The sequence below is a fragment of the Dermacentor variabilis genome, chromosome 5, assembly GCF_050947875.1.
Source record: "Dermacentor variabilis isolate Ectoservices chromosome 5, ASM5094787v1, whole genome shotgun sequence".
Classification (NCBI taxonomy): domain Eukaryota; kingdom Metazoa; phylum Arthropoda; class Arachnida; order Ixodida; family Ixodidae; genus Dermacentor; species Dermacentor variabilis.
In genome coordinates this window covers 191,878,842-191,901,803 of record NC_134572.1, presented here as the reverse complement: position 1 = coordinate 191,901,803, position 22,962 = coordinate 191,878,842, and the positions used below count along the sequence as shown (strand labels likewise).

Genomic DNA, 22,962 nt, shown 5'->3' with positions numbered 1-22,962 from the left:
ATATGAAGTTTATTTTCAGTGAGAGTAATAAGACAACAATGACGTTAAATTAACAACAACGTAAATATTAAAACTAAAATGTAGAAGCGAAATAATTACCAAAGAAACTGTTTCATTTACAATAATAATTGCTCATTAAACACTCCACAAGGCACGCATAAAAATGCCATTAAAAACGAGTGATTACAATATGAATACAACAATCAAACCCCGGCCCTCAGTCCCCAGCAGCCGCGAAGCAACTGACCACGGCGGCGGTCAGATCTGTGACGCAGCAGAGGGTGCAATACCTGGCTCCGGACAGGCCGTTATTGGAATCTGAACCTGGCAACGTTTAACATTAGAAAGTTATCTAGTGAGGCGAGTCTAGCAGTGTTATTGGAGGAATTAGAGGGTAGTAAATGGGATATAATAGGGATCAGTGAGGTTATATACGCATATACAAGCATATACAGTGCTAAAAAGCGGGCACGTACTGTGCTACCGGGGCTTAGCGGAGAGACGAGAACTAGGAGTCAGATTCCTGATTAATAAGGATATAGCTGGTAACATACAGGAATTCTATAGCATTAACGAGAGGGTGGCAGGCCTTGTCGTGAAACTTAATAAGAGGTACAAATTGAAGGTAGTACAGGTCTACGCCCCTACATCCAGTCATGATGACCAGGAAGTCGAAAGCTTTTATGAAGACGTGGAATCGGCGATGGGTAAAGTCAAAACAATATACACTATACTGATGGACGACATCAATGCCAAGGTAGGCAAGAAGCAGGCTGGAGACAAGTCAGTGGGGGAATATGGCATAGGCTCTAGGAATAGCAGGGGAGAGTTATTAGTAGAGTTTGCGGAGCAGAATAATATGCGGATAATGAATACCTTCTTCCGCAAGCGGGATAGCCGAAAGTGGACGTGGAGGAGCCCGAACGGCGAGACTAGAAATGAAATAGACTTCATACTCTGCGGTAACCCTGGCATCATACAAGATGTGGACGTGCTCAGTAAGGTGCGCTGCAGTGACCATAAGATGGTAAGAACTCGAATTAGCCTAGACCTGAGAAGTGAACGGGAGAAACTGGTACATAAGAAGCCGATCAATGCGTTAGCGGTAAGAGGGAAAATAGATGAATTCCAAATCAAGCTACAGAACAGGTATTCGGCTTTAACTCAGGAAGAGGACCTCAGTGTTGAAACAATGAACGACAATCTTATGGGCATCATTAAGGAGTGCACAATAGAAGTCGGTGGTAACTCCGTTAGACAGGAGACCAGCAAGCTATCGCAGGAGACGAAAGATCTGATCAAGAAATGCCAATGTATGAAAGCCTCTAACCCTACAGCTAAAATAGAACTGGCAGAACTTTCGAAGTTAATCAACAAGCGTAAGACAGCTGACATAAGGAAGTATAATATGGATAGAATTGAACATGCTCTCAGGAACGGAGGAAGCCTAAAAGCAGTGAAGAAGAAACTAGGAATAGGCAAGAATCAGATGTATGCGTTAAGAGACAAAACCGGCAATATTGTTACTAATATGGATGAGATAGTTCAAGTGGCTGAGGAGTTCTATAGAGATTTATACAGTACCAGTGGCACCCACGACGATAACGGCAGAGAAAATAGTCTAGAGGAATTCGAAATCCCGAAGGTAACGTCGGAAAAAGTAAAGAAAGCCTTAGGAGATATGCAAAGGGGGAAGGCAGCTGGGGAGGATCAGGTAACAGCAGATTTGTTGAAGGATGGTGGACAGATTGTTCTAGAGAAACTGGCCACCCTGTATACGCAATGCCTCATGACCTCGAGCGTACCGGAATCTTGGAAGAACGCTAACATAATCCTAATCCATAAGAAAGGGGACGCCAAAGACTTGAAAAATTATAGACCGATCAGCTTACTGTCCGTTGCCTACAAAGTATTTACTAAGGTAATCGCAAATAGAATCAGGAACACCTTAGACTTCTGTCAACCAAATAACCAGGCAGGATTCCATAAAGGCAACTCAACAATAGACCATATTCACGCTATCAATCAGGTGATATAGAAATGTGCAGAATATAACCAACCCTTATATATAGCCTTCATTGATTATGAAAAAGCATTTGATTCAGTCAAAACCTCAGCAGTCATGGTGGCATTACGGAACCAGGGTGTAGATGAGCCATATGTAAAAACACTGCAAGATATCTATAGCGGCTCCACAGGCAACAAAATCCCAATAAAGAAAGGCGTCAGACAGGGAGATACGATCTCTCCAATGCTATTCACAGCATGTTTACAGGAGGTATTCAGAGACCTGGAGTGGGAAGAATTGGGGATAAAAGTAGATGGAGAATACCTTAGCAACTTGAGATTCGCTGATGATATTGCCTTGCTTAGTAACTCAGGAGACCAATTGCAATGCATGCTCACTGACCTGGAGAGGCAAAGCAGAAGGGTGGGTCTGAAAATTAATCTGCAGAAAACTAAAGTAATGTTTAACAGTCTCAGAAGAGAACAGCAGTTTACGATAAGTAGCGAGGCACTGGAAGTGGTAAGGGAATACATCTACTTAGGGCAGGTAGTGACCATGAATCCGGATCATGAGACTGAAATAACCAGAATAATAAGAATGGGCTGGGGGGCGTTTGGCAGGCATTCTCAAATCATGAACAGCAGGTTGCCACTATCCTTCAAGAGAAAAGTGTATAACAGCTGTGTCTTACCAGTACTCATGTATGGGGCAGAAACCTGGAGGCTTACAAAAAGGGTTCTGCTGAAATTGAGGACGACGCAACGAGCTATGGAAAGAAGAATGATGGGTGTAACTTTAAGGGATAAGAAAAGAACAGATTGGGTAAGAGAACAAACGCGGGTAAATGACATTTTAGTTGAAATCAAGAAAAAGAAATGGGGGCATGGGCCGGACATGTAATGAGGAGGGAAGATAACCGATGGTCATTAAGGGTTACGGAATGGATTCCAAGGGAAGGGAAGCGTAGCAGGGGGCGGCAGAAAGTTAGGTGGGCGGATGAGATTAAGAAGTTTGCAGGGACAACATGGCCACAATTAGTACATGACCGGGGTAGTTGGAGAAGTATGGGAGAGGCCTTTGCCCTGCAGTGGGCGTAACCAGGCTGATGATGATGATGATGATGATGATTACAATTACAGAAATTGGTTCAGTTGCCCAAGCATAACCCAATAAATGTTCAAAGGAATGTATAAGTGAGAATGTAATGTACAGTGACACGAGCGCATAGACAGTTCACTCACCCAGACGGGGTACGGAGAGCAGATCCGACGTTGGTGACGACTGGAGTTCAACGGAGCATTAGGCAGCAGCCAGCCCTAAGGAGCGGACTGGCTGTGGTGGCGATTTGGCCTTCTTTTAATGCTATAAGGTGCCAACGGGGAGGGCACTCATGCACACTTAAAAAAGAAACGGTTCAATTCGCGCACAAAGCGGCGGGCACATACACCTTACACTTCTTGCTGCACGACTGCCATGTTGCAGCTGAGAAATATTAAGACAACTACTCTTGAGCTTCTGCTCTGGTTAGGGTGACTTCGCAGCAGAGAAGTGAGACACAGCCAAAAGAAGCGTCACGTATACCCACACTTCTATGCTATAGGGGGTCATATCAGGAGCAAGAAAAGTTTACAAATACACAAAACAATATCAAGAGTTCAGCCTTAGTTGGGTGCGACTTTGAGCCCAGGAAAACAAAACTAAAGTACTCGGCAAGTACACTTTCACTTGTAAATGGTGAGGGGTAACATTTCCAACCGTGTCACCGTTCGTGCTCTAGTAGAGCACTCCCAGACACCCGAGAGCATGTTGGAGTAGCAATTCCAGTCTCTCAAGAGATGCCCTCGACTTAGCATGACAGACTCAGCCGAAATCGAGCTACCAAGTGACACAGAGAGGTACTCGTTGGGTGTCCAGCATTTACTGGTTGCAAGCCAGAGAATGGATTGGAGTGAAAAGTTCACAAACAAAAACAAGCCGCTTACAGCAAAGAGATGATACAGAGGAATTTCACTTGACTCATCACAACATACACACAGTGTTCTCCAAAACAATGCAGTGCATGCAATACAACACTTCACAGAGCCTACAATACACAGATATCTTGTAACAATATTGCACTGCTACACGAGGGAGGCAAACATAACATGATTTGCTCACTACGCATTGCATCAGGCTGATGTGCGGAGGGTCACGATGTGGCCATGCTTAGAACAGGTGCGCACTCCCTGCAGGCCTGTGGCCATTGACAGTGGTGTTGACCAAGAAGTCGAGCGGAAGCACTTCCTCAAAGTCTTAAAGGCTAGGGCTTCAGCAAGGGCTGGTCGACAGCACTAATTGTCCTTCTTTTATATGGCACGCCACATCTGTTCAACACTTCTTGCGAAAGCAGTGGCGCACATACACATAGCATCTACTGTAAAACAGCGTTCTCACTCTTCCACTGGGGTGCTCGTTGCTATTGGTCAGGCACGTAAACAATTTCCAGAACGTTCCAGTCGGTTCTCTCCGACGTGGCGCCACCTGCCTGTGAGGAAAAGTGGAGATGGATCCACTTAACACTGTAAAGGCTACACGCTATCTCCAGGCCACACATCGATTTCTCTCCATCTCTCTGGAGGCTTCTACAGCGCACACCAGCAGGTTTATTCGAGCTCCATAGGCTTTTTCATATGTGCACCAATTTCTTATGAAAAATGGTGACCATAAGATGCTGATAACTTGATAAAAATCAACTTGTTTATTACGACTTATGATGGTTCTGTCAGGATGTGCAGAGCATGGACGGACGATGCTGCTGCATTATCTCTCAGCAGCATCTCCCGTTTTTCTCAACAGTGCTTCAAGCAAATAAAGTTCTCTTTTTTACCAGACTGCTCTGCTCGAAATCTCTGTTCCCGGAACTGGTTTGGAATGGTTCCTTTGATTCATTCCGGTTCAGGTTCAGTTCCAAAATGTGGGTTCAGTTCGGTTCTGGTTCTGGGCAAAAATTTAGGTTCATTTCCAGTTTTTGGTTCAGTTCTGGTTCGGCACCCTGCCTCTAGCACAGAAGACCGACATTCAAACCGTTACGCCACAGACGCATGCATTGACAAGTGGCATACAATGCTCTTATGAATTTCTTGCGGGCAGGCCAGCGTCTTGAGACGCTTGGCGCATTTCAATTTGCACACCTGGACAGGTTGAGCCACTATTAGTAACGATTGCGCAGGTCTGCAGAGTATTCTACAGGCGCAGAAGAAAAAAGCCCCAAAATAAGTAAACTTTTACATTCAATCATGTGCTTTGTTTAGCTCCTCTGGTAGCCCACATTCACAGAGCGTAATGACTGCGAATTTTTCTCTCTGTTGATTTTTTGCAAGGATGTTGCTTACACACTGCAGGAAAGTGCTGCACAGCCACACAGGGGGAATTATCTCTGTCACTCGCCTGTGACCCACATTACGGTGAACATGTCAAGCAGGCGTACAGGGACTTGAGCCTAGAAAACAGCATAAAATAGCAGTTTCGGAGTATAGTTTGCAGCCACATCTGTAGCCCTTCTTCTAAAGCTTATCGAAACAGCTTTAATGAATCTCAACAATTCCTATTTTTAAAGTGCATCACAGCCTCAAGAAAGTTCAGATAGCAAAAAAATTGTAAAGGTTAGAAGAATAACATAGGTGGAAGACAAATGTGTTCCTGTGTAGGTATTTTTAAAGTATTGCGCAATGAACTTATGAACATCTAAGAGTGGAGAACATGGGAGGTAACGATGTTTGGTATAGAAATTTACCATAGTTGGGTCTGAATCTAAACTAGTTCGTAAGGTAAGGGATGTTACCTTAACAACTAGCTTGGATTCAGAGCTTAGAACACACGAATGTTTTTGACAGCCAAGTGCCCAAGAATATGTGGATGTACAAATGAAAGTGATAGAGTGCATGCAGGGTTTTCACAGTATTCAGAGCTGAATTCACTTTGGTCCCTTCGTCTCTCTGAACTAAGGTTGTTGCTTGGGCTACCTGGTATGTTACAACAGCCTTAAACACCACAAAGGACAGGACGAGAAGCAAATACACGACAGCGCTGCAATCTCATCTATTCCCATTTTTCAACTGCCCACGACAGCATTTGAAATGCACTCGGGCAACTCTGAGAACACTCACAACAGCACTGTCGTGTGTTTGCTTCTTGTCCTCTCCTATGTACTGTTTAAGTGTCTCTCTAAACCTACTGCAGGATCTCCAGTTACGCCTGTTAGCGCATGCCATCCTGCACCTTCCTAAGCTCCATCTCATGCTTTGCCACTTCACTTGCCTATCCTTGCCCCCGCTCGAATAGACAACTGGTTACCTGCCGAATCCATTTGTTTCCCTTGAACTTCATGAGGACACCAGCTACATGTGCTTGCCCTCTTAATCCTTTCAGTGTCGTTTTTTTTTATGAGATATAAAACAAACGCTTTGGCTTATTTTCAGTTATGCAGAAGGGAAAGAAATGACATGGATAATGGCAAATCCACTGTTAGTGTGGTCCTAAAATTCCTATCTTCATTTTGTATCTTCTACCTAGTTTCGTTCTAACGCACATGCTTTTGCAATAATAGTGCCATGTTATGGTAAAAAAAAAATGTCCTATAAATCCAGAGAGATGAAATATAATGTTCAAAAGAACAGACTGGTCGGCTGGTTGGTACAGTTGTTAGTAGTGCTGTGTCTTTGTTCCCTTCTGTTGTCGTATGCTTTACCTCAAGTTACAAAAAATTATGATTGTAGAACTATACCACAGATGTACCTCGGAGCCCGTCAACTTTGCATTACTGCACACATCAGCTGGAGGGAGTGGAGAATGTATGGGTGCGTCAGTGACACGGTGGGACAGATACGCAGAAATGCGCTGGTATGTCAGTGACACTGCAAGGTGTCAGCGCTTGTGTTTTCTACTCTCTGTCAGTCTTCGCCTTGCCGTACTGTTTCCCCCTTCAAAAGCATGCCATACGAACGTAGCACTCTGCTACACTGAAAGGCATTAGCGCAAGCTCTACCCGCCATGGTTGCTTAGTGGCTATGGTGTTGGGCTGCTAAGCACGAGGTCATGGGATCGTATCACGGCCACGGTGGCCACATTTCGATGGGGGCGAAATTCGAAAACACCCATGGACTTAGATTTAGGTGCACATTAAAGAACCCCAGGTGGTCAAAATTCCCGGAGTCCCCCACTACGGTGTGCCTCATAATCAGAAAGTGGTTTGGACACGTAAAGCCCCATAATTTAGTTAATTTAAATTTTTTAATGCAAGCTCTTGGGCCAGTTGGTGCCTGATCAACTAGAAAAAGAAGGTACCAGCGTGCGTCGACTGTTCTCGTGCAGCAGTGTACTTTTCGAGATGATATCAATGCACATGTCTTGGGAGCTAGGAGGTTACTAATAAGTTGAAAGTCCAGCATTCGTCCATCTCTAACGCCTTTTCCTTGTGTGTACTTACACTGAAAGATTAGTGCATACTGCAGTCTTGCTCTCGCCAAACATTATGGAATTATTTTCTCATTCATCACTCGTTACATGGCCCCTAGCTTCCTTTTTTTTTTTTTTTTTGTCCTTCATGTTTTGTTCAACAGAGTTTTGGGGAACACTGGCAAAATGCCCGCCACGGTAGGTCAGTGGCATTCTGTTTATAAGCATGAGGTCACAGGTTGTACTTGAGGTGGCATTATGATGGGCATGGAATGCAAAAGCACATCTGTACCAAGCACTGTATGTGTGCTAAAAGGCCCCAGGTTGTCAAAACTATTTGGGAGGCCTACATTATGGCATCCATCATAGACCCTGTCTTTCTTTCTTCTCTTTCAAGTTCAAGTTCCTTATTTTGGCAAAACAGGTACAAGGTTTACCCACAAGGTAAGGCAAAAGGAAGGCCTAAACCTCCTAACTAAGGCCTTTACCTCGCTGAAGCAGCAGAAGTAGCGGTTTACGAGTATCAATACTAATAAAACCAAATACAACTAAAAAGACAGAAAACATCAAAAATATTTACAGCAAAATTTTTAAACACACTGCAATGTATCAAGTGTTTGAAAAATAGCAAGTAAATAAATAAATACACCACTGCAAAAAAAAAGAGCATTCTGTTACTAACATTAGTTAAACATTTAGAAGATAACATTTATATCATTATTGACATCGATCAATTTAAGAATTCATAACATTCATTAAACATGTAGTGATAAGAAGATAGGATGTTTTTCATTGCATATTTAAATTTGTGAATTGTTCTACAATTCGTAGCTCCGTCAACAATGTTAGGGTACGTATTGCATACACACAGTTTCATATTCAATAGTTTGCCATATTTAGTCCTTGGTTTCTTCATTACTATTGAAATTTGACGTAGGCTGTATCCTGTGTCTCTACTCATTTAACAATTTGAAAATTGTTCAATGTTGCTGGATACCTTTCTATATAGCCATATGCAGATCTTTGTTTTGTAAGTGTCTTTAATATCAGAAATGTTGAGTGTATCATTAATATAGAAGGTCCTATGTATTGTTTTGAGGAGTTAAGCAACCGAACAGCCTCGCCGTTGCAGTACTGCCAATTTTTCTATATCTGTTTTATTACCATTTTCCCTTACTAAGAGGCAGTAGCTAAGATCATCATCATCAGCCTATTTTATGTCCACTGCTGGACAAAGGCCTCTCCCTGCAATCTCCAATTACCCCTGTCTAAGCTAAGATGTGAGTGAACAAATGAAGAGTACAGTTGTCTGAGCCGCCTGACCGGCACAAAGCATCGGATCCTTTGCAGGAAGCCAACATATCGTGCAACTTTAGTGCGTACCTTATCTGTGTGCTCTGTCCAGCTTAGGTTTTTATGAAATGTAACACCCAGAAACAAATGGCCTGAAACATGTTCAAGTTGCGATTTACAATAAAAAGTTAACATCGTAATTTATTTGCTTATTCTTTGAATAAAAAATTTTAAACGTTTTTTTTTTAAAGTCAAGTTTATTTAGATATAGCCACTTGCTAAGTTCTCGTAACCAATCAGTTAAAGTAACTTATAGTTCATGAAGGTCTACTCCGGAAAAAAAGACATTAGTGTCGTCAGCGTACAATATGATTTCGTCTGTCAGTGGAATGTTTATGTCATTTATGTAAAAAATATTAACGGCCCTAAAATGGAGCCTTGTGGTACCCCATATTTAATTGTGCTCTTTTCAGAGCTGTACCCTTCCAAAGAAGTTTACTGAAATCGAGATTCAGGGTAGCTATGCATAAGTTCTAATGCTATCCCTCGAATGCCACATACTTGCAATTTCTCTAGTAATATGTTATGTTTTATGCTATCAAAAGCCTTGCAAAAGTCTAGGAATATACCAATGGTAAAATTTTTTTCTTTGATAGTATCTACGATTGTATCTCTGACTCTCAATAATGCCATTTCGGTTGGTTTATTCTTCTGAAAACCATATTGCTTATCCGAGATAACACCTTTATCCAGCAAAACTATTTAGATGCTTATATGTAATACGTTCAGCCACTTTGGAAAATACCGGCAATACCGAAATTGGTCTATAGTTATTCAAGTCATTGTGTTAGATTCCCACCCTTAAAGATTACAGTGACACGAGCTATCTTAATTTTTTCAGAAAAGAGTATACTGGATAATATACTGTTACAAATGTGTTCCAGCGGGCCACATATTATGTGAGCAACTGCTTTAATAGGCTTGGCTTTAATTTCAACCTCACCAGCAGCTGATTTGTTACTCAAAGAATTAAGAACAGAAAAAATCTTACTTTTAGACGTAGGCATAAGAAAAATAGTCTCGCTGACACGATGATTTATATAACTTTGAATATTACATACAGGGTGAAAAGCAGATGTAGAAGTTGAAGCACTGGCATTAACAAAATGATTATTAAATAAATTAGCTGTATCGTTACCACAGTTCTTATCCCAATTTACAACAATTTCATATGGCATACTTGGTCAAGATGATCCTATTAGCATGTGGTGTATGTTCCATGTTTTATGACCATCACTCATACAGCCTTCAATTTGCAATTGCTTTGCATTTGTAAATTGAAAGCAATATTGCAATTTTGCTTTCTTGAGCTCACTGTTCAACTTGTTTGTAACTGGTTTAAACTCTTTAAACATTTCAGGGTTGCAACTCCTTAAGAAGTTATTGAATAATTTGTCTTTGTGTTGTATGCGCTTGTATAATTGTTGATTTACCCATTCCTTTCTAGCTTTTTTTATGTTTGACCGCAGGGGATGGAAGGAAATGCTACACTGTATATTTGTTTCACTTTGGACACAAATGCATCGTATGATGCTGTAGAATTTTCTTCAGCATAAACATTAGATCAATTTGCACTGGAAAGTAAAGTTTGAAATACCTATACAGTGTGGTATTTATGACCCACTTGAAGTCAGGTTTGCTATCTGTGCGCACAGAAAATGGGAATGTGGCAAAAATCGGCAGATGATCACTTATGTACCCTAACTGAGCACTCCAGAACATGTGTAATATTTTGTCATAGAAGTAAAACATAATCAATGTTTTTGAGTTCAAAGTTATCCACGCAGGAAGTTCAATAAGGTTTTCACAGCCATTTGCTAGCATAGTTCCAATATATTGGATCCTGTCATTATTTTTTGAAAGTAAGTCAGCATTGAAGTCGCCAACAATTACCGAGTGCAATTTCTTCGTGCTAGCAAATAAAAGTACCGAATCCATATAATGAAGCGGTTTCGTTAGAGCAGCTTGAGGTGAACGGTAAACAAGAATCACAATATTTTGAGAAACTACTGCAACACATTCAAAATCATTCAAACTCTTGATTTGAGATGTCAAAACTTGACAGTTCCATCGATACTGGCAGAGTAAACTAATGATGCACATTTTTTTCAAGATATCAGTAAGGAGTTCATGATTTGAGAGTCCCTGCCAAATGTATTTGAACACACTGTTATCTATCTGGAAACTTCCTTCTCGGGATCTAGGTCCTCCACGGTGACTTGGTTTCGATAAGTCTTCCCTGCATCAAGCAGCTGGCTTAGTCACAAACTCTTGTTTTATTGCTAGTCGTTTAGACATCGTTCCGGTAGTCTCTGTGTATGTTCTTAAGCCTACCCTTAGGCTTATCAAAGGTGGATATTGCTAACTGTGTCCTTGAGCAGAATGCCTTTACAAGTTATGTACAGCACCTCTGCCTTGACTGAAACACTCTCATGTGCACGAATGGCGCAGTGCAATGCCCCTTGTTCACCAGCCTTCGCTCTTGTATTGAAGGAGGGACTCCCTGGCAGTTGCCATGTTGGCACCACTGTGAGGCTGAAACAAGTTTTAAGGGTGTTGGGAACCTATCAGACTGTGCCTGCAAATTTTAATTTTGGTCTATCTTGTATAATATTATGAAGATATTCACAACACGAAAAAAACAAGTGTGTCAAATGCTCAGTAATCTCCACCAGAAATGGTCAGCTGTGATGACAACATACCCAGATGCAATAAGGTGCATTTTAAAGCTTGCTCTTATTACTAAAGATGTTATCCATCCTGAGTATTATATGGTAAGCCAGCAGCTCACCTTACAAATTATTCTGCATTGATATATCTGCTTCTTTTCAAACAGTTTATTGAAGTCATTTGAAAACCTTCTGTAAGAAAGCTTACAGTTGTTTGGAAAATGCAGTATATTTCAGGTAGAAAACTTGAAAAACATGCCAGTTTGGAATATACTCATTATCAAGCTACAGCATTTTATCCATGTTGAGTTCCCTTTCTGCATAACATTGGGGTTCAAGAATTTTCAAAATATTGTGCTCTGTGGAATGCACGGCAGACCATAGGTTATGTTACCCATGTTTATGTAAGGGAGTTGAGCACAAAAAAAGAGGGGGGGGAGGGGACCCAGAAGAAGTAATAGGGCCATGACAGCATGTTTTATTTTGCTCCATTTGCACTCAGCTCCCTTACATAGCTGTGGTTAGCCAACTAATCCAACAGCATAATCAACCATGTCCCTCCGAGCCTACATGGAACATCTGCTCACAGTCAGTCGCAACTATGTCAGGATTAAAATGGCAGCGTGCAGTAGATTGCAGATGACATTATGTTGTGTATTGCACAGCATCTGTGTAGCGTTCATGGTCCAAGTTTCGTTTCCTTGCCTCTATATGCTTTATTACAGCATGGTCATTTTGTGCTAAAGCTTAGTGTAAGCTCTCACGGCACAAATAATTTTGTGTGGGGACAAGAATGGGAAAGAATGTCACAGAGCCTTAAGATTTGCATGGCAGTGATGATTTTTGCTGGTAAATACCTTCGCACATTGCAGCACCGCCGACTGATACAGTGGTAGTTTGCAACTTGTAAGGGCACGGGCAAATTTCTCAGGATACCTTTGTGGCCTCCTGAGGCTCTGCACAGATGAGCTGACGCTCATTGCCAGCTCATTTGGCTCATTTGCAGTGTTGAGATACGAGCTCTGTTGCTCAGCATTCTTGTGGCCCGAGAATGAGGTCAGAGCACCAGTTGGCTGAGGCAGGATCCCTCTGCTCCCGGCAGGTGGCGGACACCACGGACACGGAAGGGCTGGCCTCCGATCAGGAAGAGGAGCTAATCTGCTTGCTCTCACTCGAGAGGGACTAGCTGAATAGTGCAGAGAAATAAATGACTTGGTTCGCTTGGACAGCTTGGTGTTTTTTTATTTCACTGGTGGCGGGAAAAAGAAACCAAAGATTGGGCACCACAGTTTCAACTAGCATGCAGGCCCTTGGGTCACACACGCGGCACCAGCCACGGCTGTCAAGCCATTGGAGCAGCATTGACACAAAAGGTCACCCTTGAAGTTTTGCTGCTTGCTGTGTGTGCATGGCACGACTACATCCTGACGCACATAGGAGACAAAGGAGGCCCTCCCTCCTTTGTCTGAGTCATCCACTAACTGGGCTTCTGCATTGCCAGCTGCTTTCTAACTCGCACCGTTTGCTGTGGTTGTTGACCCTTTGCGAGCTCGTGTTAGCCTGCATTCCTCACTATGTACGACCCCTTGAGGCAAAAATGGGCTCTCGGATTGGCTGTCTTGTTTTTCTGTGCCCGCTGTAAGATCCCTTTACAGCTTGTGCCCTTTCTTTGTGTCGTACGAAAGAAAACCATCCAACAGTTGACATAGATCAAAGTGTGTTTAGTCTACTTGTTCTATTCCCACTATGGTTGTGTGCTTAGTCGTGTGGGCACTGGAATGCTGATGGCCATGTGCTTTTTGTCACCTTCTGTATTTTCGGAGGACATTAGGGAATCTGATATTGTGAGAAAGCATCTGGCATTAGACACAATCAACGCTGGGTGCGCACTGATGTGTGCAGCCTTTAGCTGGAGAACATCCTCTGAAAAGCACTCTGGTTTTTCCTCTGTAATTCTTCAATTTGTTGTGTGCCTAGTTCATGGCGCAGGTGGACAATGGACAAAAAGAGAAAAATAAAGTTACACCAGCATGGTTCTTTGTTGTGGCACCTGACAGAGGCAGTATTTTGCGAGCTCCACACACAGCACTGTTTTTGTACCTACAAGTTGCTCCTTTTGAAGTTTCTTTTTTCTCTTGGAAGCAACTAGTTGGAACTGAATATGTCATTTTTTTATTTTTTAATGAAACCAAATCTCCATCTTTTGATTTTCCTTTGTTATAATTGCCCATTCACAAGAAAAATTCAACACCATAGTAAGTTTATTTTCTTTTACTTTTAAAGCATCGTGCAACAGATCTGTTTATGATGTGTCTGTGTGAGTGTGGTCACTGTTCACTAGTGAAGCTTCTGCCTGTCGGTGACTCACGTGGTCATGATGCTGCCAGGTTGCTGCTCATGCTTGGTGCATGTGGCACCTGGTCGGTGCTGGCATGTGTTGAAGTGTGCGGTGTTGCTTGGTGCCCAGGTGATGGTGACCAATGTAACGTCGCTACTGAAGACCGTACGGGCTGTGGAGGATGAGCATGCTCGTGGCACACGTGCTCTCGAGTCCACCGTGGAGGCCATTTCACAGGAAGTTCGGGTGAGCCACTGGAGGCACGCCGTGATGCCAGCCCTCCAGCTTATTTATGATTTGTTTTGGGGACAGCAACTGCCACTGTGACTGATGCTCCAACTCAACGCATAACCCCTCACAAGTGGAATAGTCCACACGTTCTTGCCCGGCATGAACATTTGGCTAGCAAACATCCTGAGACATATCCCAACTTTTTCCTGGCATTGCTTGGCTTAAAAGTTATTTTGCCAGAAGAGCTATTCTATTCTAGCACATTCTCTTTCTTATGCAGGCCATACACAATCAATGTGCCAGGTTGCTGCTCAATACATCACTCCCGCTTTAACGCATATTTTTAATCTAGCTTTACAGTCTGGGGTGTTTCCAGAAAAGATGAAAATGAGTAGGGTAACTGTACTTTTTAAAGGAGGCAACAGAAACGACGTGTCAAATTACAGACCCATCTCAATCATTCCAGTATTTTCCAAAGGATTAGAAAAGATTATTTTTGCTCGCTTATCAAACTTTTTCGACAGACAAAACATTCTATCTAGTGCTCTGTTCGGCTTTCGTAAAGGTAGGTCAACAGAAACTGCTTTGCTCACACTCAAGGAGCATGTACTAAAAAACATAGAAAGAAATCTCTTCACATTGGCACTATTCATTGATTTCAGTAAGGCATTCGATTGTATAAATCATAAAATTTTGCTTTGGAAATTATCACAGAATGGCATTAGAGGTACTCCTTTAGCATGATTTGAGTCTTACCTTACTAATCGAAAACAATCAGCATGTATAAAACACGACAAGTCAAGTTTTGTTCCTTTACTAAATGGCGTACCACAAGGAAGCGCACTAGGTCCTATGCTTTTTAACCTTTATATTAACGACATTGCTAATATTGATACAACTGTAAAATTTATCATGTATGCCGATGACACTAATCTTCTCATTTCTGGTCCGAATTCACAAGAATTAATGGAAAAATGTAACTATTTACTCAATAAGCTATCTGAATGGTCAGTCGCTAATTGCCTAAAAATAAACCCTACGAAAACTAAAGTAATGTTATTTCGCGCAAAAAATAAAGTTATTACTAGTAATCAAACCTTAGTGTGTGCGGGTAAAGAACTGCAAATTGTGGATGAACATAAAATATTAGGCGTCACTTTTTCCTCGCACCTTACTTGGGACAAACATATTGAAAATATCTGCACAAAAATGTCTGCTATCACAGGCGTTCTGTCTCGATGTCGGCGTCTTCTTCCAACCAAAGCAAAACTGAACATTTATTATGCCTTATTTTTTTCCCACTTAAACTACTGTAGCTTAGTGTGGGCAACTACAGGAAAGACAAACATTATGAAAATCCTTTCTTTGCAAAAGAAAATGATTCGGCACATTGACAACATGGGTTATCTGGAGACAACGCAGCGTTCTTAAAGCATAAAATTATAAAAATAGAATATTTCTACACGTTTTGCCTTCTAAATTCATTTTATTTCTCAAATACTGCCTTCAAAAATTTCCTAGTGTCTACTGCATCTTTGGCACCAAAATTCAATTCTTCCAATACAAGAAATAGTGATACATGGTATGTCCCGTGGTTTCGTAATAAATATAGCCTACAGTCATTACAACATAATCTACCACATATTTTAAATAAATATAAAGGTACATATACCTCTTCATCGAAGGAACTGCGAATGCATTTTGTAAACATGTGATCAGTGATTGTTTATCGTTCTTTCAGAGACAACTGTACGTATTACTAGTTTTGTAAACCATACACATGTATTTCTATCTTCTGGTGTATCGAATGTTTTTTTTTTTTTCATTTTTTAGTCTGTATTATCTACTCTCTATATCAGAACGACTTGTATTATTTTTGTTAGTAACCCTTACACACATACTTCCATTTTTCTGATGTATCAATTATGTCTTTTCTCTTAGTCTTTATATTATTTTCGGTCTTGTTATTGTGCATTTATGTAATTAATTTATTCTGAGTGTCTAACAATGTTACAATTTTGATGCAACCACCATGTATGCCTTGTAATGGACCATCGGCCTAGTCAAGCTGTTTTCCAACAGCTTTTAGCCTTTGGTATCCACCAGAACACTTGTAATTCTAGAAATAAATTGAATTGAATGTTATGTAGAGCATTTTGCAGCTAGCTGACTATCCAGCAGAGTTTGGGGTTCTGCAAAGCATTGCCAGATAGACCAATATGTCTGTGTAAACAATATGGCTTATTTATTTATTTGTTTGTTTATTGATCTATCTATTTATTTACTTATTTATTAGCTTATTTTTTTATACCTCATACGCTTTTCATGGGCTATCCATGTCTGTCTGTCTATCTATCTATCTATCTATCTATCTGTCTATCTGTCTGTCTGTCTGTCTGTCCGTCCGTCCGTCCGTCCGTCCGTCCGTCTGTCTGTCTGTCTGTCTGTCTATCTATCTATCTATCTTAGTTGGCACTGGTGTTTCCTAGTTCAAGTATGCACCATCTAGCCCAAATGAATGTTGTTCTGAACTATCTGCGTTTGTATCTAAACATTTTTCTGCCTACCTCGGTCACTTGCTAGTCCGTAGTTGAATGGTTGGCGCATAGGGATGCTGTGCCAAGGTAACAGGGCTCGAAAGCAACCATCGAACCAACTTGGATCACGGAGTGTGTGCCACTGTGTACATATGTGCCGCTCTTCAACAAACCTCTTTCATGCCAACCTGAGTAGATGCGGGACTGGGTAGGCGCTGCTGTTCGAAGAAACTGTTTGACGCCTACTTGGAGCACCAGGTATATGCCACTCAATTTGTGCTCGTCTCCAATGAATCTCTTTGATGCAAACTTGGATCACTCAGTGTGTGTGCCAGTGCTTCTCTGCCGCTCTTCGGTGGACATATTTGATGCCAAATTGGGTTACTAGGTGTGCGCGCCACTGGGAATGATCCATTCTAGAATCACGGGAAAAGTCTCTTACATTTCTCCGATGCCAAGTGGAATCGTGTCGCAAGGATTCCTCAAGGATAGCAACCTGACCCATTAGCAGGCTGCACCACAAATAAACTGGGTATGTGCCGCTTTTCAATTAATGTGTTTTGCACCAAACCTTTAGCAAGCTGCGCCATGAATGCACTAGGGTCACTGAGTACGTACCGCCGGACGTGCGGCAAGACTGGGAACAAGTCTCGGCATTCGCACGCAGCGGTGCTCCGCGCTTCTCGCCCCTGAGGCCACACGGAGGCTTCTCGGCAGCACCACTGGGTGACACAGTGTGTCCAGAAGGAAGCGCAGCAGAGGAGCACGGTAGCCACATGACGTGCCTCTCAGTGTTCGCAGGCACCGGCACAGCATGCATTTCGGAGCCCACGTGTAGGCTTCGCGACGGCGGCACTAGAAGGCACCGAGTGTTCTTAGGGAAGCGCAAAGGAGCCCCGCGTGTCATGCATAACTCGCTTCGACAGTGGCGATACGTTTGTCACTGTGTCGATTCAGTGCTAACGCATTACCGGTGACAGTCACTGTGAGATGGGTTCCGACACAATTTATTTGTTTGTTTGTTTGTTTATTTATTTATTTATTTATTTATCATGCCTTACAGGCCTGTAGGTGTGGCATTCAGTAAAGTTGTTACAGAATGAAATAAGAGCACAAGAAATTGATTTAATAAGATGAGTAACATAAACAAAAAACATTAATATGCAGTTTTTAATAAATGCTAGTAGATATTTGGCTGACAATACGTGCAGAACTGGACAAAGCAGCATAATCAATCCAGAAAGAAATAAATTGCAGACGTTCTTATGTGAGGAACAATGTTTTGAAGAAAAATGCTTTCTTGTGCAAGCCGTCTCAAAATGTATGGCAATCAGATATGTATTTGGGAAGATCCTTCCAGCGTCAAATAACATAAGGCAATGCAGGTATATTAAATGGTTGCGTGTTTCTACAGATCTCCTGATTATTGCTCAAGTCCACTGAATATAGTACTTGAGTGAAAAGATGTTACAACCTGTTCTTTTACAACCTTGGTCAATCTAGAAAGTAGCACAATATGAGGGCAGCTGGCACACTGTCACTGCTATAAGCAGCTTGTTGCTGTGCGATGTGACACATGCAAAGGTCAGTGGCAAGGTTGACAATTATTACGCATTGCAGTCCAACATCTGTGATGTGTGCACACTTGTGCTCACTTTTTTAAAGAAACTGTTGCTATCAGATGTGAGACATGTGTTGTTGGTTGATCATCTGGTAGGCTGAGTCACAAGTGGGGAAAATGAAAACAGGAAATACAATTCACAGAAATCTTTAGCCTGAACAGAAAAAGGCTTTATGGTAGGTGGATCTCTATTCCATATTAGATAAGGAAAATTAAAGTCGCTGAGTAAGAATAACGGTGTTGTGGGAAAATGCAGAAAAAAAAGATTAATTGCATCGTGTAACTTTTCAGTAAATGTGGCAGATGACAAGGGTGAGTAGTAGCAAATGCCAAGGATTGTCTTTCTGTAACTAAGGGTCAGGCAAGTGCTCGTCGTTTCAAGTTCAGTGTTAATATCTATATGAAATGATGAAATATCTTTAAATATTACAGGAAGGACGCCTCCTCCACGACGTGCAGATCGGTCACAGCGGTAGATAGCCCAAGAAAGTATCATAATTGCGCACATGGTGCAGGAAGCCAAGTTCCTGTCAAGGCAATAATTTTTGCATCGCCGAAGATTAAAGAATGAAAGTTATTCACAATACTTCTGATATCTGTAAAAAGAATAGGCAAGTAAGGTAAAGCTGTTTGTGATGTTCGGCCACTACCCCTTACGTGTCCCTATTGTGACGCACATAGTGGAACCATATTGTCACGTGGTGGTGACGTTGAAGAACACAGTAGCAATACTGTGAAACACAAAGCTAACCTTTATTGGGTGAACTTGTGCCTACAAAAACAGGCTACACTTATGGCACAACGATAGCGGCGAACACGGTCGGCGATCGTCGAAAATCTGATCAGCGGGTCAAGTGTGTCGGCTTTTATAGATCAGTCATCGAATGTTACAGATTAATTTCTGGCACCCGTGTGTCTTCCACAAAGTTCTACACCATTCGCGTCGCGCATACATGCAATCAGATTACACAAGTTGCGGTGAAAGACAGTAGACAGAACCATCGACAACATTCCAGAAACTTCTTTTACATGCAGGGGCGTCCTGCGCTGTGCGATAACATTTGTTAGGCGGCGGAACGTGGTCGCTAGATAAAGATAAGTACACGTGTCATTACCCCCCTCTTAAAAACATCGACCCGATGCTGCAAGCAAACGAAAGTAATAAACAAAAGCTCTCTTAGCAAAGACAACAACAAAAATAGGGAAGTTCGTGAGCGTCCGTAAAAGGGTTTAAGGCGCACCACGTGGACCACTTCAGATCATGCGCGATGCCGCTGTGAATGCGAAATGCCGTCTGGCACGACCTCATAGTCCAGAGCGCCAATACGTCGGATGACCTTGTAGGGTCCGAAATAGCGTCGGAGTAGTTTCTCACTGAGTCCTTGTCGACGTATCGGGGCCCATACCCAAACACGGTCGTCGGGCTGGTACTCGACGAAGCGTCATAGGAGGTTGTAGTGTCGGCTGTTGGTCCTCTGCTGGTTCTTGATCCGCATGCAGGCAAGCTGTCGGGCTTCTTCGGCGCGCTGGAGATAGGTAGCGACGTCAAGATATTCCTCGTCAGTGACGTGCGGCAGCATGGCGTCGAGCGTCGTTGTCGGGTTCCTGCCGTAAACCAGCTTAAGTGGCGTGATCTGTGTTGTTTCTTGCACCGCCGTGTTGTAAGCGAATGTTACGTACGGCAGGACCGCATCCCACGTCTTGTGCTCGACGTCGACGTCCATTGCTAGCATGTCGGCGAGGGTCTTGTTCAGGCACTCCGTGAAACCATTCGTCTGCGGATGGTATGCAGTTGTCCTCCTGTGGCTTCTACGGCTGTACTGAAAAATGGCTTGGGTGAGCTCCGCTTTAAAGGCCGTTCCTCTGTCGATGATGAGGACTTCTGGAGCACCATGTCGCAGCAGGATGTGCTCGACGAAAAATTTCGCCACTTCGGCTGCGCTGCCTTTCGGTAGAGCTTTAGTTTCAGCGAAGCGGGTGAGATAGTCCGTTGCCACGACGATCCACCTATTTCCGGAAGTTGATGTCGGAAACGGTCCCAACAAGTCCATCCCGATCTGCTGAAAAGGTCGGTAAGGAGGCTTGATCGCCTGCAGTAATCCCGCTGGCCTTGTCGGTGGTGTCTTGCATCGCTGACAGTCTCTGCATGTCCTGACGTAACGGGTGACATCGGCGGTTAGGTGCAGCCAGTAATACCTTTCTTGTATCCTCGATAGCGTCCGGGAGAAACCGAGGTGCCCAGCGGTCGGATCGCCATGTAGGACGTGCAGTACTTCTGGACGCAGCGCCGACGGAACAAGAAGGTAGTTGGCGCGCACTGATGAGAAGTTTTTCTTCGCGAGTAGGTTGTTTGGAAGCGTGAACGAGACAATCCATGCTTAAATGCCCTAGGGACAACGTCGGTGTGCCCTTCCAAATACTCGACTAGGGCTTTTAGCTCCGGGTCCCCTCGTTGTTGTTCGGCGAAGCCTTTCGCGCTTATTATTCCAAGGAAGGCATCGTCGTCCTCGTCATCTTGCGGCGGCGGGTCAGTGAGGGCGCGTGATAGGCAATCGGCATCCGAGTGTTTTCGTCCGGACTTGTATGTTACAGTGATGTCGTATTCTTGTAGTCTTAGGCTCCATCGCGCCAGCTGTCCTGAAGGATCCTTTAAATTCGCTAGCCAACACAAAGCGTGATGGTTGCTGATGACTTTGAATGGCCTACCATATAGGGACGGGTGAAATTTCACTGTAGCCCAAACGATGGCAAGGCATTCCTTTTCGGTTGTAGAATAATTGCCTTCCGCTTTTGACAACGACCGGCTAGCATAAGCTATCACGTGTTCATGTCCATCTTTTCTCTGGACTAGGACGGCACCGAGGCTTAAACTACTGGCGTCAGTGTGTATTTCGGTATTGGCGTGCTCGTCGAAATGCGCAAGTACGGGCGGCGACTGCATGCGTCGTTTGAGTTCTTGAAATGCGTCGGCCTGCGGCGTTTCCCACTTGAACTCGACGTCACATTTAGTTAGCTGTGTCAGCGGCTCAGCGATGCCTGAAAAGTCCTTGACAAATCGCCTGTAGTAGGCACACATGCCAAGAAATCTACGCACTGCCTTCTTGTCGATGGGTTGTGGGAACTTTGCTATGGCAGCTGTCTTCTGCGGGTCGGGGCGGAATCCAGACTTGCTGATGACCTGGCCTAGGAACAGAAGCTCATCGTAAGCGAAGCGGCACTTTTCTGGCTTCAGAGTGAGCCCTGATGACTTGATGGCCTTGAGTACTGTTACAAGCCGCCTAAGGTGATCGTCGAAATTTCCGGCGAAGACAACGACGTCATCCAAGTAAACGAGACAGGTCTGCCACTTCAATACTGCTAAAACCGTGTTCATTACGCGCTGGAACGTTGCAGGCGCTGAGCACAGTCCAAATGGCATAACCTTGAACTCGTAGAGGCCGTCTGGGGTGATGAAGGCGGTCTTTTCGCGATCTCTTTCGTCGACTTCTATTTGCCAATAGCCAGACTTGAGGTCCATCGACGAGAAGTATTTAGCATTGCAGAGCCGATCCAATGCGTCGTCTATCCGTGGGAGGGGGTATACAGCCTTCTTCGTGATCTTGTTCAGACGACGATAATTGACGCAGAAACGTAGGGTTCCATCCTTTTTCTTTACCAGGACAACAGGGGATGCCCACGGGCTTTTCGACGGCTGGATGATGTCGTCGCGCAGCATTTCGTCGACTTGTTCTCTTATAGCTTCACGTTCTCGCGGCGAAACTCGGTAAGGGCTCTGGCAGAGTGGTCGAGCGCACTCCTCGGTGATTATGCGATGCTTGGCGACTGGTGTTTGTCGAATCCTCGATGATGTCGAAAAGCACTCTTTGTATCGTCGAAGTAAGCTTCACATCTGTTGTTGCTTAATCATGGGGAGACTTGGATTTATGTCGAAGTCTGGTTCGGGAACTACGGTCGTTGGGGTACATGCGGCGCAATCCGAGAGGACAAACTCATTTCTGGTTTCCGGAATTTCTTCTATGTATGCGATCGTCGTGCCCTTGTTGATGTGCTTGAATTCCTGGCTGAAGTTTGCCAGCGACACTTTTGTGGTTCCTCCGTGCAGTCGAGCGATTCCTCTTGCGATGCAAATTTCACTGTCTAGCAGTAAATGTTGGTCACCCTCGATGACGCCTTCTACGTCGGCAGGCGTTTTGGTGCCTACGGAAATGACAATGCTGGAGCGAGGCGGGATGCTGACTTGACTTTCGAGCACACTTAAGGCGTGGTGACTACGAGGGCTCTCCGGCGGTATCGCTTTATCTTCCGACAGCGTTATTGACTTCGACTTGAGGTCGATGATTGCGCCGTGTTGGTTCAGGAAGCCCATACCGAGAATGACGTCTCGTGAACACTGTTGGAGGATAACGAAGGTGGCAGGGTAAGTCCAGTCATGAATGGTTATTCTTGCCGTGCAGATTCCAGTCGGCATTATGAGGTGTCCTCCAGCGCTCCGAATTTGAGGGCCTTCCCATGTGGTCTTAACTTTCTTCAACTGGGCGACGATGTGTCCACTCATGACGGAGTAATCAGCCCCTGTGTCCACTAAGGCGGTAACTGCGTGGCCTTCGAGAAGCACGTCGAGGTCGGTGGTTCTTTTTCTGGCGTTGCAGTTAGGTCTTGGCGTCGGATCACGGCTGCGTCATGTTGAACTGAAGCTGGAACGTCGCGTCGTCAGGTCGTCTTTTGTCGTCGTATTCTGTGCTTCCAGACTTCATCGGGACGGTGGCGTGTCA

At 43.6% G+C, this 22,962-nt stretch overlaps 1 protein-coding gene across 5 annotated transcripts in view; it reads left to right on the top strand.

Moving 5' to 3' along the window:
* rhea (Talin_middle and talin-RS domain-containing protein rhea) overlaps positions 1 to 22,962 on the top strand; it is a 439,862-nt gene that overhangs the window by 348,984 nt on the left and 67,916 nt on the right. For 4 of the 5 annotated variants that reach the window (XM_075693866.1, XM_075693865.1, XM_075693867.1 and 1 more), the window contains one exon: positions 13,931 to 14,047. In XM_075693866.1, the coding sequence (XP_075549981.1) occupies positions 13,931 to 14,047 (117 nt within the window). Of the gene's footprint in view, positions 1 to 12,565; positions 12,692 to 13,930; positions 14,048 to 22,962 lie in introns of those variants that run through there. The other variant, XM_075693869.1, reaches the window with a different exon arrangement.